We start from the raw sequence: 15,305 nt of genomic DNA on the forward strand, positions 1-15,305 counted from the left end.
TCAGTTGAGGGAAATTAGAGAGTTTCATCTTTTTGGGGATCAGATTTTATCCCTTCTAAACAAGACATGGTTTGCAGAGAGCTCTTTTTCTCATCTACATAAATGACACTAGAGTTGTGATAACCAGTCCTGTTTCCTTCAGTATGAGGAGGTCTCATTGCTTCTGCAAATGCTGACCAAACATTGTAGAACCTACAACCAAATAGGCAAATGAGAGGGGATTTTTAAACCAGGTATGCCAATACAACGTTCATTAGATTATTAAAGGTGCTGGGAACATTTCAAAGTCCATGAGCATAACATGGAAATGATAATGCCCTGCTTGTAAGATGAGTACTGTATTATCTCTTAACTCTCCATGTATAGCTACATGCCAATAGCCATGCAGGAGGTCTAGCATCAATTAAGGAAAAATGATGTGCAATAGCAAGTCCAGGCCATAATCCACTTCATGACTAAAATAAGCCTCCTTTAACCATTATTTTGTTATGTGTTCCAGCATCAGTGCAGTAGCTTTGCTCTTTCCTTGTTGAATTACTAATATTGGTGTTGCACAGAGGCTATTAAAGGGTTCAATTAGGTAGTGATGCTGTCTTTAAGTAATCTGTGTCTATTATCTTCAGCCAAGCTGATGAAGCCCTATAAGATTGCCTGTCCTGTGTTAATTGTGTGTCACTTAAGGTGTCTTCCCTCCATCCCGGACATAGGCAATGAATTCCTTCAGGGGGCAGAGCTTAGGGCACAGCCTTCATGTTGGCATCTCCCACTGGCTAACTTAGGTTTGGAACTCCCTGGCATGCTGGCTTTTGTGAATCCCAGTCTTAGGCGCTTATCTTGTCCCATTTATTGTATAGGGAGCTTAAGTGCCTAAGTCAGGCTTCATGAATGGCAGTGAATTTATAGGTCGCTGAAAGTGAGACATGGCAAAGTTCAGTGTTGCGACACCTACATGTCTTTGTGAATCTAACCCTTGGTTATTTGACTAGTAGACTGGATACTACTGGTAGCGTTTATGGGTGGCATTTAAATGCCTTGGTAGAGATGACCAAGATCCCTTGCACAGATTAACTGAAGATATCTAGTCTTCAAAGGGCAGGCTAATCCGTAGCCAGTATAGGGGGTTTCAGCTTGGTCTGGGGCAGAAGTGTTGAAAAGGCAAAGCTTGCAATAGTGTGAGAATTAGCTTCTCTGGTATTAAAGATGGTGGTGGTTCTTGGGCATTGTTTTTAATCCAAAATAAAATGACAACCCTGGTTTACAAGACCTGTTCGTAACAAGATAACACACTGTCTGCGAAAGGCAGAAATACTGACAAAATACAATGTCTCTCCTTTTTGTAAGTGTTCTTATAGGTAGGGCACATGCCACTAAAAATGCATTCCGATCCAATAAAAATATTTGGAACAATGCAATTGAAATGGAAAGAAAGCGAGAGATTGCATCAATTGTGGATACTTGCTTGCCTCTGAAGTACTGTGTAGTATAAGTGTCTGACTTTAGAAAGTTTTTTTTTATATATGGGTTAGCTGCTCCCATGAATTACCCAAGGCTTGTGGGGGGAAATTCAGGTTTGTTGTAGGGGAGTTGTGAATATAGCTCTTTTACCTCTGTCATTTTGAAAAGGCTTGCAAACACCAAGAGTTTTGTGATTGTCATGTAATCACCAGTGAGATTTTTTTAAAGTTACACAACAATATGTTCTCTGTCTTTCATAAGCGTCAGAAGTTTCAAAACATATGAGGGATGGGTATAGCATCAAGTGATTCTGCAGACACCTGCAGTTGAGGGCATTGGGTGGGGTGAGTGAGAGAGAAGAAATTGTTAGAGTCCAGCAGTTCTTACTCTGAAAGGGAATCAAGTGAACTTTGCTCTGCTGTGTGAGGCATGGGTAAATAAAGTGAGAAATGCAAAATGAAAGTAGGCGGGAAGGAATTAAGGCTTGTCTACACGGCATCAGCAAAGTGCACTGTAGAGGGATGTGATTTGCAAAGAGCACTAACGTGATCTGCTCTCACTGCCTCAGGTAGACCCTGCTGGCACACTCTAAAAGGTATCCAGTTTCAAACAGGACTACATTTACATGAATGAAGTATCGTTTAGAGTGCGCCAGCAGGGACTACATGGGGCAGTTGGAGCACAGCACGTTAGTGCACTTTACAAATCACTCCCCTCTGGCATGGTTTGCCGCACCATGTAGACAAGCCCGTGTTGACAGCTTTCTAATTCTACAAGCCTTGCTGTGTTCATACGTTTAAGAAAAGGTTTCATAGCTCTGCACTTGTCTAATGCCTGTACTATAATGTTTCTTTGAGACTATACTCGCGGCAAAGAATAGTGTGAAACTACTGAATGAGGGCCAGATCCTCAGCTAATGTAAATCAGCCTAGCTCCATGACTTTAAAGGAGGTAGGCTGATTTACACCAGCTGAGGACCTGGCCTGAATTTTTAGCTATGAAGTCTTTTGTGTGTGTATGTGTGTGATACAAGCCAGGCGGGATAAATCCAACCCCAGCATTACTACTGGTGCGTGGGGCCCACAGTTCAGTGCGCTCTGCAGGAGCCACTACGGCTGTATCAAGAGAAAAGATTAAGACTGCAAGCGTTGTCCTTTTCCCTCTGCGTCTGACTGACATTTGGGATTTGGGGACAATGAAAAAGAAAGTAGAGGATTCCGGATGAGAGAGCAGGGGACCTGCAGATCTGGGGAATGCTGCAAAATCATTGTCGGAATCTCCTATCGCTGCCCAAGTGGCTGGAGATGCCTTTGAAGATACTTACCTGCCATTTGTGTGTTTTACATTCCTCCCCAACCCCAACTACCACCGTGGCCCTTGGAACAGAAGGCCATAAGAGCTTGGGGAAGACAATGTTCCTCTCTGATGTCCCACTTAACTACCTGGCATCACAGCCCTATTGATTTCAAGTAATGTCTCGGTTGGAGCCCTTCATGGCATGTAGCCATTTGAACAGTGCTTGTTTGACCAGCAAGAATGGGATTCCAAGGAATGGATAGTATAGGGCCCCTGCTGCCCAGTGGATTGCCAGATGTTCTTTTCCACTACAGAGTATGTAATCTCTCTGGGTAGGAGCTCTCTAGTCAGAAAAAAGGACCAGAATTCTTGTGACAAGACTGCTTGGGCTCTCTGAGGTACGCCTGTCTATAAAACAATCTCTCGCTCAGAGTGCAGACTGCACAAGATAAGTAGAAGAGACGGGATCTTTTTCATTTCTTCAAAGCTCTGATCTCATGGAAGCAACAGTGGACTTGCTGGGGGCAGAATTCTTTATTGAATTAGTGAAGGGTGTTGTGATGGAGGCAAATGAGAAACAAATTGCCACTAAAACCCCACCCCCACTGAGGAACGACTGCCCTGTGTCATTTGTCCTCTGGGTTGGCGCTTTAGCCAATGTGTTCTCTACCAGTGGCTGAATATTCCCATTTCCTACTAGATCATTTCTCCTAGGTTTTTTTCTCTTTCTTATTTTTGTGATTGTGGTCAGGCCACCTTGGAGATGGCTCAATCTTGGAGGGACCCAGAATAGTATGAAGCAGTGGAGTTGCAGCACAGAGGAAGAGAATTGGAGATGTGAAAAGCTGCATGACATTGGATCTGACCTGCCACACTACACCAGTTTTAAATATAATCCCACAGCTGTGGGTGAAGGAGAGGATGGCTCCTTCAAAGCTGCTACCCTTGTGTCCCTGCTCTGGGATATAAGGTGACAATAATAGAAATATGTTTTCACTTAGATCAGCTGTGCACATCATGTAGCTCACAAACTGCCTCGCCTTATTTTGTGGTAGGTTTTATCAATGTCAGGACATGGCATGGAGATCTCCATTGGTGTTGCAAAGGCTGATCTTCATGGTTGGAGGCCAAACCTCAGTACTCATCCTTTAATTTTCACACAGTTAATCACAATGTGCAGCTGACCCACTTATGTGACCACACTGGAGTGGATGGTACCATGGTACAATAGCTTCAACCATCACAAGAGAGCTACAAAAATGATTCTGTTTGATTACTGTTGAGAACTGCAATGCAGTAAATGAGACAGTTCTGAATGAGTCAATATTGGCAAAATGTGTAATCCTGGATGAGGAACAAATAAACCCATCTCAAAGACTGATACAATAAATACTTTACATACATTGAAGAATGCAGAACACTTTGCAACATTTAAACCTGACAGAGAGGGAATGTGTTTGTTTGTTTTTTTAAATCTTCCAGTTCACTAAACATTTTTGAGGCTTGTAGTGGTGGGGCGGTTGTCCCTCTCCCTCTGGGTTGGAGGGAGGCCACACTGCCTCACTTCGTCATCAGGGCCTCCGCCTCGCATCAGGGGAATCAGCGTAGGCATTAGCGTCCTGACCACTTTAATGGGTTGTGCAGCCAACCGTCTAGGGCCCTTGGACGTTTCAAGCAGGGGCTGCACCCACCTTAGTCTATGGCCTTGGGGCCCTTGGGGCAGGGGCTCGGGCCAACACCAGCATTAAGTAGCTCCAAGCCCTTTGGCCCAGGTCAGAGCGACCCCACCAGTCAATTAGCGCTGGCCTATGGAGGCAGAGACAGAGCAAACCCAGTAGTCAATCAGTTCTGGGCTCTTGTAGCAGAGCCAGAGGAAACCCCACAGGCAGGACATCCTGGCTCCAGCAGACAACCAGCGGACACAGGCCACTGGGCCTGGTGAGGGGAGGCTGCCACCCCAGGGGTGGGGTGGCTGGTGGGGTCCGGGCCTACCCTACTCTATCGGATCCCAACCCAGGGCCCTAACAGTGGTGGAGTGGTCTGCCACTGGGACAGCGGGGATCCCAATCGTAACACATTGGCCGTGCCTCAGGCGAAGCTGCAGCCAGTCTACGGTCGACTGTCTCTGGGCCACTTCCTCCCCTCCCCTTGGGGTGTACGTGGAACAGCAGGGTGTCCTCCGCCTCCTCTGGGTAGATGGCCTGTAGCAGTCCTGGCAGGTCCGTGGCAGGAACGGGCTCCCCAGCGGGCAGGACATCACTGGGTTCAGCAGCAGATCAGCGTCCGGGAGCGAGCAGGATTCGGCTGCCTCCTTTGGTGTCTCAGCCCCAACTGAGCGGGAGGCCCTGCCCTTTATACTTCCTGTCCCAGTGATGTACTTCCGGCGGGAGGAGCGAGTCAGGCCTGGCTCCGCCCACTTGTGCATGGAGGGTGGTTCCTCCCCTTCTCTCACACCGCCTCACTACATGCTAGATATTCTTCTGAATTTCCATATTCTTAGCACAGATAGACGCTGTAGGTATTGATAAGATCCATATTTCTGATCATGTTTCTCCATCAATTTTGATTAGTATTGGTTTAGCCTGTCAAACCTTCATCTTGGATGTTTAGTCATTCAGTGACTTGTGACCCAAAATTTGTTACATTTATAAACAAAGGGTTTATAATAAGGTTACAATCCAATATGAGGTAGAGACAAATTCCTCAAGAGCAAATCAGGGTTTGTGTGTGTATATAAAATATATGTGTATGTGTATATAGCTAGAATTCATTCTCTCTCTCTTTCAAGTAAAAATTATAAAATTTTCATAAATAAAATTGAGCATCAGCAGCATTAGCACCATTATTGATTTTTGCCCTTTCTGTTATTTTTTTTAAGTGGATCTATGCATTGCTCTTGGTGCCTGCAAAGCCTTCAATCAGTGTCCAGTGGACACTTTTCTATACACAGGAAAAAATTGAATTTTATTACATGGACACAAATAACAGCTCTTGATTTCAACATTGGCATATTCTACAATCTCAATTTTGTAAGCTAACTCAAGGTACAAGCCCAAGTTACCCCCTTTCCTGTTATTGCTTGTCTTATTCCTAGAACCTGTCACAATGACTACAGCATAAGAAGTAATCCTCCTTAAATTTAGGATTTGCTGGGTCTAATGCTGTGGTGATATACCTCTGCTACTCTATAGGAAGAGATTGTGTCTAAAAGCCTGAGATCTTGAAGCAAATTATTTTTGGTTTTAAGGCCAGCTGAAATGTTTTAATCACAAATTCTTATTTTGCATTTTCAGAAAAATGGCATCTCAAATGGAGGGCTCTACAAAAGGCCGTTTAATGAACACTTTGAACAAGCACCAATGTATGTTGCTGTTTTGACTTATTTGGGCTTTGGCGTTGGAACAATATTTGGCTACCTGCGAGATTTTATGAGAGCCTGTGGATTAGAAAGATGTAACCTTGCTGCAGAAAGAGAAGAACAAAAAGTATGTATGAAAAAAGTTTGTGTATTGTGTTAAGGGCTTTCCCTTCGCTCTCTCCTGGTTCTTGTCATGCAGACAGGAAGCAGAAGACCAGAAATCTGAAGTGCAGACAATGAGATGTTTATTGGGGTTAATCAAGCAAGGATATCCATAGATCTGTACGCCACAGAGTCTCTGTTTTTCCCACCTCCTCCTCCTTCCCAGGCTTAATTATACCTATAATTAGGGTGACCAGACAGCAAATGTGAAAAATCGGGACCAGGGTGGGGTAATAGGAGCCTATATAAGAAAAAGACCCCAAAATCGGGACTGTCCCTATAAAATCGGGACATCTGGTCACCCTACCTGTAATGCATGTGTAACCCACACACCTCCTGGGTGTGGTGTTCTGTCCCATCTAGTGGCACCAAGACCACTTAAACAGAGAGATAAAATGAGTCTGTAATGCCGACAGACCCTGGTTGTCAGCGAGTGGGATTGAACCGGGGACCTCTGTAGCTGAAAGCAGGCACCTCTACCACATGAGCTAAAAGCCAATTGGCAGTTAGCTAAGCCTGTAGAGCAGACACATTTTCTTTCTCTCTCTAAGTGCTCTCAGTGCCACTAGATGGGACAGAACACCACACCCAGGGTGTGTGTGGATTACACATGCCCCTGGTCCCACCCCTTACAATTTATGGTCATGTTCCGTTTTGGTGGGTCGTGAGTCTGGGGGCTTTGGTACCACTTCTTTTGTATCCCATGGGAAAAGTAAGGAGTAAGGTTGTGTTCTGGCCAAGGTCAGGCTTTTCTTTGGCTTTTAGTGTGTCGTATGCCTCCCCTGCCCCAACCCCCTTGTCCCTCCCAACTGGTTGCTTGACCTTGCCTCAAGACAGGAGTCGAGGCGGTCTCCAAGTGTACGTTCATATATTTATCTCCTGGCATACCCAGCAACACTTTAGCTCTGTTTCTTATCTTTTCTCATTACACTAACAAACCCATCTGGCTGGCCTCTCCAGGAGCTGGGTTTCCTCTTCTATCTGTCCAAAAGGAAATTTTGTTAGTAACAGCCCATAATAGTAAAAGGAGAGAGAGGTGACAATTTGCAGAATCAAGAGCTTTATATTTGCTTGAAAGCTACAATATGTCCTGAAAGAACAAAGCTCAGGCATGTGGTATTCTTTAGCTTAGTCATCAACATTTTTAACCTAAGAATATGTATTTTAAAAAACTCTTTGCAGACTGCTATTTTAAGAGAGTGACTTGTTTTCTTCCTATAAACACAAAGATGGTAAATACAAATGAAGTTCACACATAGGTAGCCATCAAGCAGAAAATAAGCTGTGATACCAAAATATAAAACCCTGATTTATAACAATTGTTGGAAACTGGAGCGTTGTTCCTGGATAATTTGGGGATTGCTGTTGCCCTAATTCTGTTATGCTAACACGTGCATAAATGATGCCCCTGAAGAGTTTTTGGGAATACACTGGAGTACTGTTGATATACAGCGTACAATAATGACAATATTATGATACTATCCCCTTTTAAAATGGAGACCATTGTCGTGCTGCCCTCTCGCTACTCCACAGAGAGTATTTTGGCAGATTCCCATCCCAGAGTGTGTGTTTGCCAAGTAAATCATAAATTAGTCTGATTCTTCTGCTCCAGCTACAAAACAAAAACAGTTTGCCTTAGATGCCTGCTTCGATCTCCTCTGACAGGTCTGCTTTAAATTGACCATATCTGTATCGAATACCAGTCTGTCTGATACTGATCCAGACAATTTAAAGCAGACCTGCCAGAGGAAGTGGAAGCATGAATGATCCCAAGCAGCTATCGATGATCAATTCATGCTTGATCCCTTAGATTCCCATGGGGACACTATTTCTAACAATCTGAGCAGCTTTCAAATATGGGCCATATATATCACAAACGTTTCCTTCTTCACCTGTCCCCACTCCAAAATTACATTGGTCTGAGGGCCAGGACTGACCAGTTCATTTTTGGATTGGTGTGCATGATCAGGGCTAGAAATAAGTGAGGGATCCTCATATTCCAACGAGACACCCAAGAATTGCTTCTTTCCCTGGTAGGCTCAAGATATGGGACCCTAAAGTCACGGCATTGTGATACACAGAAAAGCTATTTTATAATCATTTGTATGGATTCTAAAATTGATTAGTTTATAATTTCCTTCTCCTGCTGAGCCTTCTGTAGTTTGAGTCAAGGGACATGGAGCTATAGGAGGAGAGATACAAAAAAAGAATACCAACTCCATTCAAAAAATCTGGAAGATGGTATTGTTCCTAAAATAGGGAGCGGGATGTTTTTGTTTTTGTAGGTTTTTTTAAAGGAGCATAAGCTACATAATGAAGTAGCAGGATATAAAGATTTCATTATCACACTTTTGATATGTCCTCTGTGATTTGGCCACTTGTGAATAATGATGATCCTAAACTTTCCAATAAAACCTTTTTACCACACCATTGTATATTCTGCTAATTCTCGTATTTCATATGTATATATTTGCTAACTGGTATGACTGTGATGCAACATATATATAATCCATGGTTAAGTATTTGTCAACCAAAGTCAATGCCCTACAAGAAGAAGGCATGTATAAACTGAGGTGGGAACTTCTAGTCTAGGCTGAAAATATCCAACATTGTAGGTTTTCAGGTTATATCTAATTAACCTGTTTTCTTATGGATTATGATGGGCTTTTTATCCCACATTTGCTAGCAGCTCTGCATTATAATGAAACTCTCCATTTTCAAAGTAACTTTCACAGTGTGTATCTGGCATGATGGCTCCTCCTGGTATGAGCTTTCAGAAGATTGGGCCCTTTCATGAGTTCTCTGCTACTTGCCAGGCAGAAATAAATGGGCCATACATGGTAATCTAGGGTAATTAAGCAAATCTGCAAATGTGGGAGTTTATATATGGCACAGGAACACTAGGCTTGTACTACTACCAGTTTCTTAATGAATTAGTCTGTCTTTTTAATTTAAATAAATAAAGGACATAAGATGGTGACTTTCCTAGAAATGTAACCCTGTACGTGTTTTCAAACCAGGATTTTGTGCCACTTTATCAAGATTTTGAGAACTTTTATACAAGAAACCTCTACATGAGAATACGAGATAACTGGAACCGTCCAATCTGCAGCGTCCCAGGGCCACAGTTTGACCTGATGGAACGTGTTACAGATGATTTCAACTGGACATTTAGGTGGGTCAGGCTACAGGTAGCAAGCAACAGCTTTTTAGCCAGGAAAGTAGAAAACTATAATGGGAATATAAGTATGCAGAATGTAATTTCTCATGTTGGAATATGGCAACAGAACAAAACTTGAGGGGTAAATATTATTTGTTTATTTATATATTGCCCCCGTCTCTAAAATCTGCTTTAAATGTAGGTTACATTTCTGACCCATCTACAAAGGGCAAACAACAGCATTTAACACTTCAGTCATTAAAGTCAGTGGTTCTACACCAGCTGAAGATCGAGCACTGCGCTTCTAAACACTGTTTGAGCAGGCAGTATGGAAGGAGGCCAAATTATGTTGCAAATGGGCTTTTTTAAAAAAATTGCTTTAACCCAGGTAAAAACCTAAAAGAGATTTAAAGGCATTTATAACACAGTTTGGACCCATCCACACTGCTCAGCCACACTCTCTTATAACCCAGTTTGGTTTAAACCTTTCTTAAGCACAGTTGTGAACGATGAATGCTTGTGCTGTGTAGATGAGACTTCTGAATTACACACAAGGATCTGCCCCAATTCTTTGGTATTGAGTTTCAAGCTTGGAACCTAAGGCTTTATATACTCTCAACGTCATTCTATTGAAATTGAGGTAGACAAGCACTATAGTGAAAGCGTATGTAGTGTCCCTGTTTACACTATGGTTGCTGAAATATTTTGAAAAAGTAAATGCACGTATTGGAAAGACATGGGAGTGTTGCAGCATGTGGGTTTTATGGATTATTTTTCAGATTATTGAAATTACATTGAAATATCTCCTTATTTTTTCCAATGTATGATGCACGGTTGTTCCTCTGGTAATGGCTCTCAACACAACTTGATGGAAGCCATGCCTCTGATGGTCCAACAGAGTCTGGAAGTGGATAAGCACATGTCAAATGTACATTGTTCCTCCTGAACAATCCTAAGGCAATTTTGAAACAATATATACAGGCATTGTTTCACTCGACCCTGAAATGCAGTCACCTGTAGGATGGAACATTGTGGCAAACATTGTGTGTAAGCAAACAGTTCTTCTTCGAGTGATGGGCCTTGTATGTATTCCACACATGGGTGCACACGCAGTGTCTGTTGACCCACACATGCGCGGTACATCTCCTCATGCTCCCGACTGAAGGTATATGGAACAGTACCAGGCAATGCCACTCCAGTTCCCTCTTACTGCCACATGGCCTGAGTTGGAACCCCTGATACCCCTTCGCTCTTACCAGATGAGACTTGCCTTTCTCTACTGTAAATAATTTAGACTTAATTTTACTCTATAGCTTAGTTAGGATAATTAATATAGTTGATATAGTTTGTAGTTTAGTAGAACCGCTCCCCAGTCGGGGGACTCAACCCCTCAACACTGATGGATTATGTCTAAGATCCCAGGCTTCAAGAACTGCGTCTCCTGCCCTCTTTCCTATTTTATTAGTGATGGTGCCTATACTGCCTGAGAGAAGCACACATCTCGGCAAAGTGTACCATCTGTAAGTCCTTCCCGCCCAGAACCAGAAAGGCTTGTGAGCTCCATCTCTGCAAATTCCTGATGGAAGAGGCGATGAGGCCCTGGATGCACTCAGATCCTGGCCAGGGAGACCCCCTCTGTACAACAGCCTCCACAACCCGGCAGTGCCTCTCCAAGCACAAACCATGGTGTGTAACCGCCAACACTGAAAAGTAAGGACAAGTCCCACCATGAGAGCAAAAAACACTCTCATGGGCACAAGAGCAGATCCCTGCAGCATACTGGTCATAAGAGATGCATTCCCTCCTCAAGTTATGCCAAGTTGGGTGAGATGTCACGCCCGGACCCCGCGGAACCAGTGCCAAAGACACACACACACACACACCCCATCTGAGGATAAGGCAAAGAAGAAGCAGGACCCATCAGTAATGCCAGTACAAGGACTCTTAAAGTGCCCGTCTATGAGTGCGGCTTCGGATACTCCGATGGTGCCGTTCAACATCATGCAGACAGAACAGGTCTGACTATGGAATCAGGTCCCTCCAAAGTCTCCATGGGCACCCCGCTGACACTCAGACATACAAAGACATTCTTATCTCCATTTTCATCGGCGAGTCTGCAATTCCACATAGTGAACTGTCAGGCTCTGCTAGCTAAGTACAATTTTTACATATATGGCAGGCTAGCAGAGTTTAAGGACAAGCTTCCTGTGGAAGACCAGGCCCTAATAGACAAGTGTATACTGGTGGTGAAGGTCGCCCTCCAGGCAGCGGTGGAGGCAGCTGAAACTGTTTCCCTCTCCTTAGCCACTGGACTTGTGATGCACAGGGATTCATGGCTTCAGTTGTCCGGGTTCCTTTGGGAGGTCCAGAAGACCACCCTTTGGACAAAGCCAATCTCTTCAATGCCAAAACAGATGAATCCCTGCACTTCCTGAAGGACTCATGCTCCACTCTACGCTCTTTGGGAATCTACACCACAGCCCCTACATGGAATTACCAGCTGCAGCCTTTCAGATACCATCCACCGGCTGCCTATCTGCCCTATTACCAGCAGCCACCGGAACCCCCTTGAAAACAACTGAGGTTCCAGAGGCCCCACTTCCCAGCTCCGACCACTACCATCTCCTTGACCTTATCTCAGCCACAGGCCATTTTGGACATGCAGGTCAACACCCTCAAACCACTATGAATGCTAACCGCTTCATTCTCAGCATCTTCAGTGTCCGCCTTGCCCATTTTGCTCACAGTTGAGGCAAGATTACCATGGACAGTTGAATACTGAAGATCATCCATCAAAGATGCTCCATAGAGTTTGTCTCCTTCCCGCCTCATCCCTCTCTGCCCCCCGACCCCCTTCAGGGAATCTCTCCCACCAATTGATTACTCAGCAGGAAACTGACTTCCTGCTCCGCAAGGGTGTGATAGAGGGCATTCCCCCACAACCCCAAGGGAAAGGATTCTATTCACCATGTTTCCTCATCCTGAAAAAAGGCATAGGGTGGAGACCCATCCTGGACCTTCATCAGCTAAATTACATTCATCAGGAAGCTGAAATTCTGCATGATCATGTTGACATCAATTTCCTCTCTCCACGAGGAAGCTTGGTTCCCGGCTCTTGACATGAAATTGCATACCTCAGTATAGACATCCATCTGTTCCACAGGAAATTCCTTTGTTTCAAGGTGGGACATTGACACTTCCAGTTTTGTTTTCTTCCCTTCAGCATAGTGGGTGCCACAGATCTTTACAAAGGTATTAATGCTCATAGCGGCTCAAATGAGACACCAGGGTCACACCGTATTCCCTTACCTGGACAATTTGTTTCTAGTGGGACAATCATGACAAGAAGTTGTCTCCATGACTCAATCTCTTCAAAGACTTTTGGCCTCCCTAGGAATCTGCATGAATGAAGACAAGTCCATTTTGTCACCTACGCAGATTTATAAATTTTACAGAGATGAGACTGGACTTGGTTGCTGTGTGGGCCTTCCTCCTGGCAGAAGGCTTTGCCACAATGAGCTCCCTAAATGCCTACATCTGCCGCAAGCCCCACATGACAGTCCACCAATGCCTCTCCCTTTGGGGCACATGGCAGCCTGTACCTACCTGATGCCCTTTGCAAGACTCCAAATGCAGTGACTACAGACTCGGCTCCTCCTGACCTATAAGCCAAACAGGGACCACATCGTATCCAGAGTCATTGTCCCCTTGGACGTTCTGACCCCTCTTGCTTGGTGATCCAGTCCATCCAAGGTCATGAGTGGGTCTCCCTTCAGCCCTCCCACTCCGAAGGCCACCATCATGATGGAGACCTCCTTTATGGGATGGGTTGCCCACCTGGACCACCAAACAATGCAGGGCATGTGCACACCATGGGAAGCCAGGAAACACACACATGTCCTGGAGCTCAGGGCAGTCTGCCTAATCTTCAAAGCTTTTCTTCCCCTCTTATGTGCTCTCCACATACAAATCCTTTTAGACAACATTGCCAAAGTGGCATATATCAACAAACAAGGAGGGGCCATATCTCGCTCCCTCTGCTCAGAATTGGTCAGACTGTGGAATTGGTGCAATAGAAACTGGATGACCTTAAAGGCTGTATATCTCCTGGGCACCCAGAATTCCCTGGCAGACACACTGAGCAAGACTTTCCACATTGATCCCGAATGGGAACTCCAGGACACATTACTGACCAACCTCTACAACTGGGATCTCTTCAAGTCATATGCAAATTGGAAGCGCCCCCTGTATTGCTCCAGGGGCACTGTGGGAAGAGACTTTCGGGGCAATGCTCTCCTGCTCCCATGGATGGGCCACCTCCAATATGCTTCCTCCTCCCCCTCCCCCATTCCCCTGTTGCCTCAGGTTCTCAGGTGCATCGGGACAGAGCCACCATCACCCTCACAACACCCTACCCTCCCTGACCATTCTGGTTCACAGACCTCATGAAGCTCTCCACCCATGCACCAATCAGGCTCCGGTTATCCCCAGATCTTCTCACACAATATCAGGGCAGGTTCAAACATCCCTGCCTGGCTGTACTTCACCTCACACCCTGGTGTTTGGATGGGCGTCTGACATAGAGCAGATCCACGCCAGTCCAGCAGATCCTTAACCAGAGCAGAAAAGAATCAACCAAAACATGCTATCAAGCAAAGTGGTTTTGCTTCCTGGAGTGAGTCTGCCGCCACCACCATTCACCAGACAGGGTGACCATTCTGGTCATCCTAGATTACTTCCTTGCCCTAAAAACATTGGGTTTAGCTCTCCGCTCTATTGATGTACATCTTGGTGTCCTTCCTTCCCCCAGTGGACAGATGCTCCATCTTTATATACCCTACGATGGTACGATTCATGAAAGGCCTGCTCAAAACCTTCCGACCATTCACCAAACCCACACCTCAGAGAGACCTTAACCTCGTCCTCTCAGGCCTCATGAGACTACCTTTCGAACTTATACCATGGCCCATCTGTTCATAAAAGTGGCATTCCAAGTTGGGTCCAAAGGATTAGTAATCTAGCAGCCATGATGGCTGGCCCTCCCTCCACGGTATTCCATAAGGACAAAGTTTTCTTGAGACTACACCCCAAATTTCTCCCTAAGATTATGTCAGAATTCCATCTCAACCAATCTATCCATTTGCCTCTGTTCTGCCCAAAACCACACACCTCCCCTACAGACAAGAGACTACACTCCCTCAATGTCAGTCGGGCCCTGGCATTCTACCTACAAAGAACTAACCCTTGCAAAAGTCTCCATCACTCTTCGTAGCCCTGGCAAAAATATCAAGGGGCCAAACCATATCCTGACAGAGGATCTCCAAGTGGGTCTCAGGCTGCATACTGGAATGCTACAAGATATCAAACCTCTCCTCTCCTGGGAGCGTTACAGCTTGCTCTCAGGGGCGTTACAGTTCTACATGGGCACAAGCCACTTCCTCCGCTTCGTTAGCTGACATTCTGTGGCAAGACATCTGCAAAGACACAGCATGTTATTCCATACACACATTCACAATGCACTATGCCCTCGATCATGCAGTAGCTGCAAACAAAGCCGTGGGATTAGCTGTATTGCAAACGGCTCTGCCAGTAGCCTCCTTGCATCCACCACCACACTGATCACAAGTCACCCATGTGTGGAATCATTCGAAGAAGAAGAGTAGGAGGTTACTTACTGTAACTGGAGGTCCTTTGAGATATGTGTTCCCTATCTGTGTCCACTACTTGTCCTCCATCCCCTCTGCTTGGGACTTGACCACATTGCAGTAAGAGTAGGAACGGGAGTGGTATCGACCCACACTGTCCCTTATACTTCTGGTCGGGAGCACGAGGAGGCATACTGCACATGTGCGGGCCAAAAGACACTGCTTGGAA

At 45.1% G+C, this 15,305-nt stretch overlaps 1 protein-coding gene across 1 annotated transcript in view; it reads left to right on the forward strand.

The window, feature by feature from the left end:
* Positions 1-15,305, forward strand: part of SPTLC3 (serine palmitoyltransferase long chain base subunit 3) — a 126,758-nt gene that overhangs the window by 44,907 nt on the left and 66,546 nt on the right. The window contains exons 2-3 of the mRNA XM_054021441.1: positions 6,045-6,236; positions 9,292-9,446. Coding sequence (XP_053877416.1) covers positions 6,045-6,236; positions 9,292-9,446 — 347 coding nt within the window. The remainder of the gene's footprint in view (positions 1-6,044; positions 6,237-9,291; positions 9,447-15,305) is intronic.

Source organism: Malaclemys terrapin, chromosome 3 (genome assembly GCF_027887155.1).
Source record: "Malaclemys terrapin pileata isolate rMalTer1 chromosome 3, rMalTer1.hap1, whole genome shotgun sequence".
Lineage (NCBI taxonomy): Eukaryota > Metazoa > Chordata > Testudines > Emydidae > Malaclemys > Malaclemys terrapin.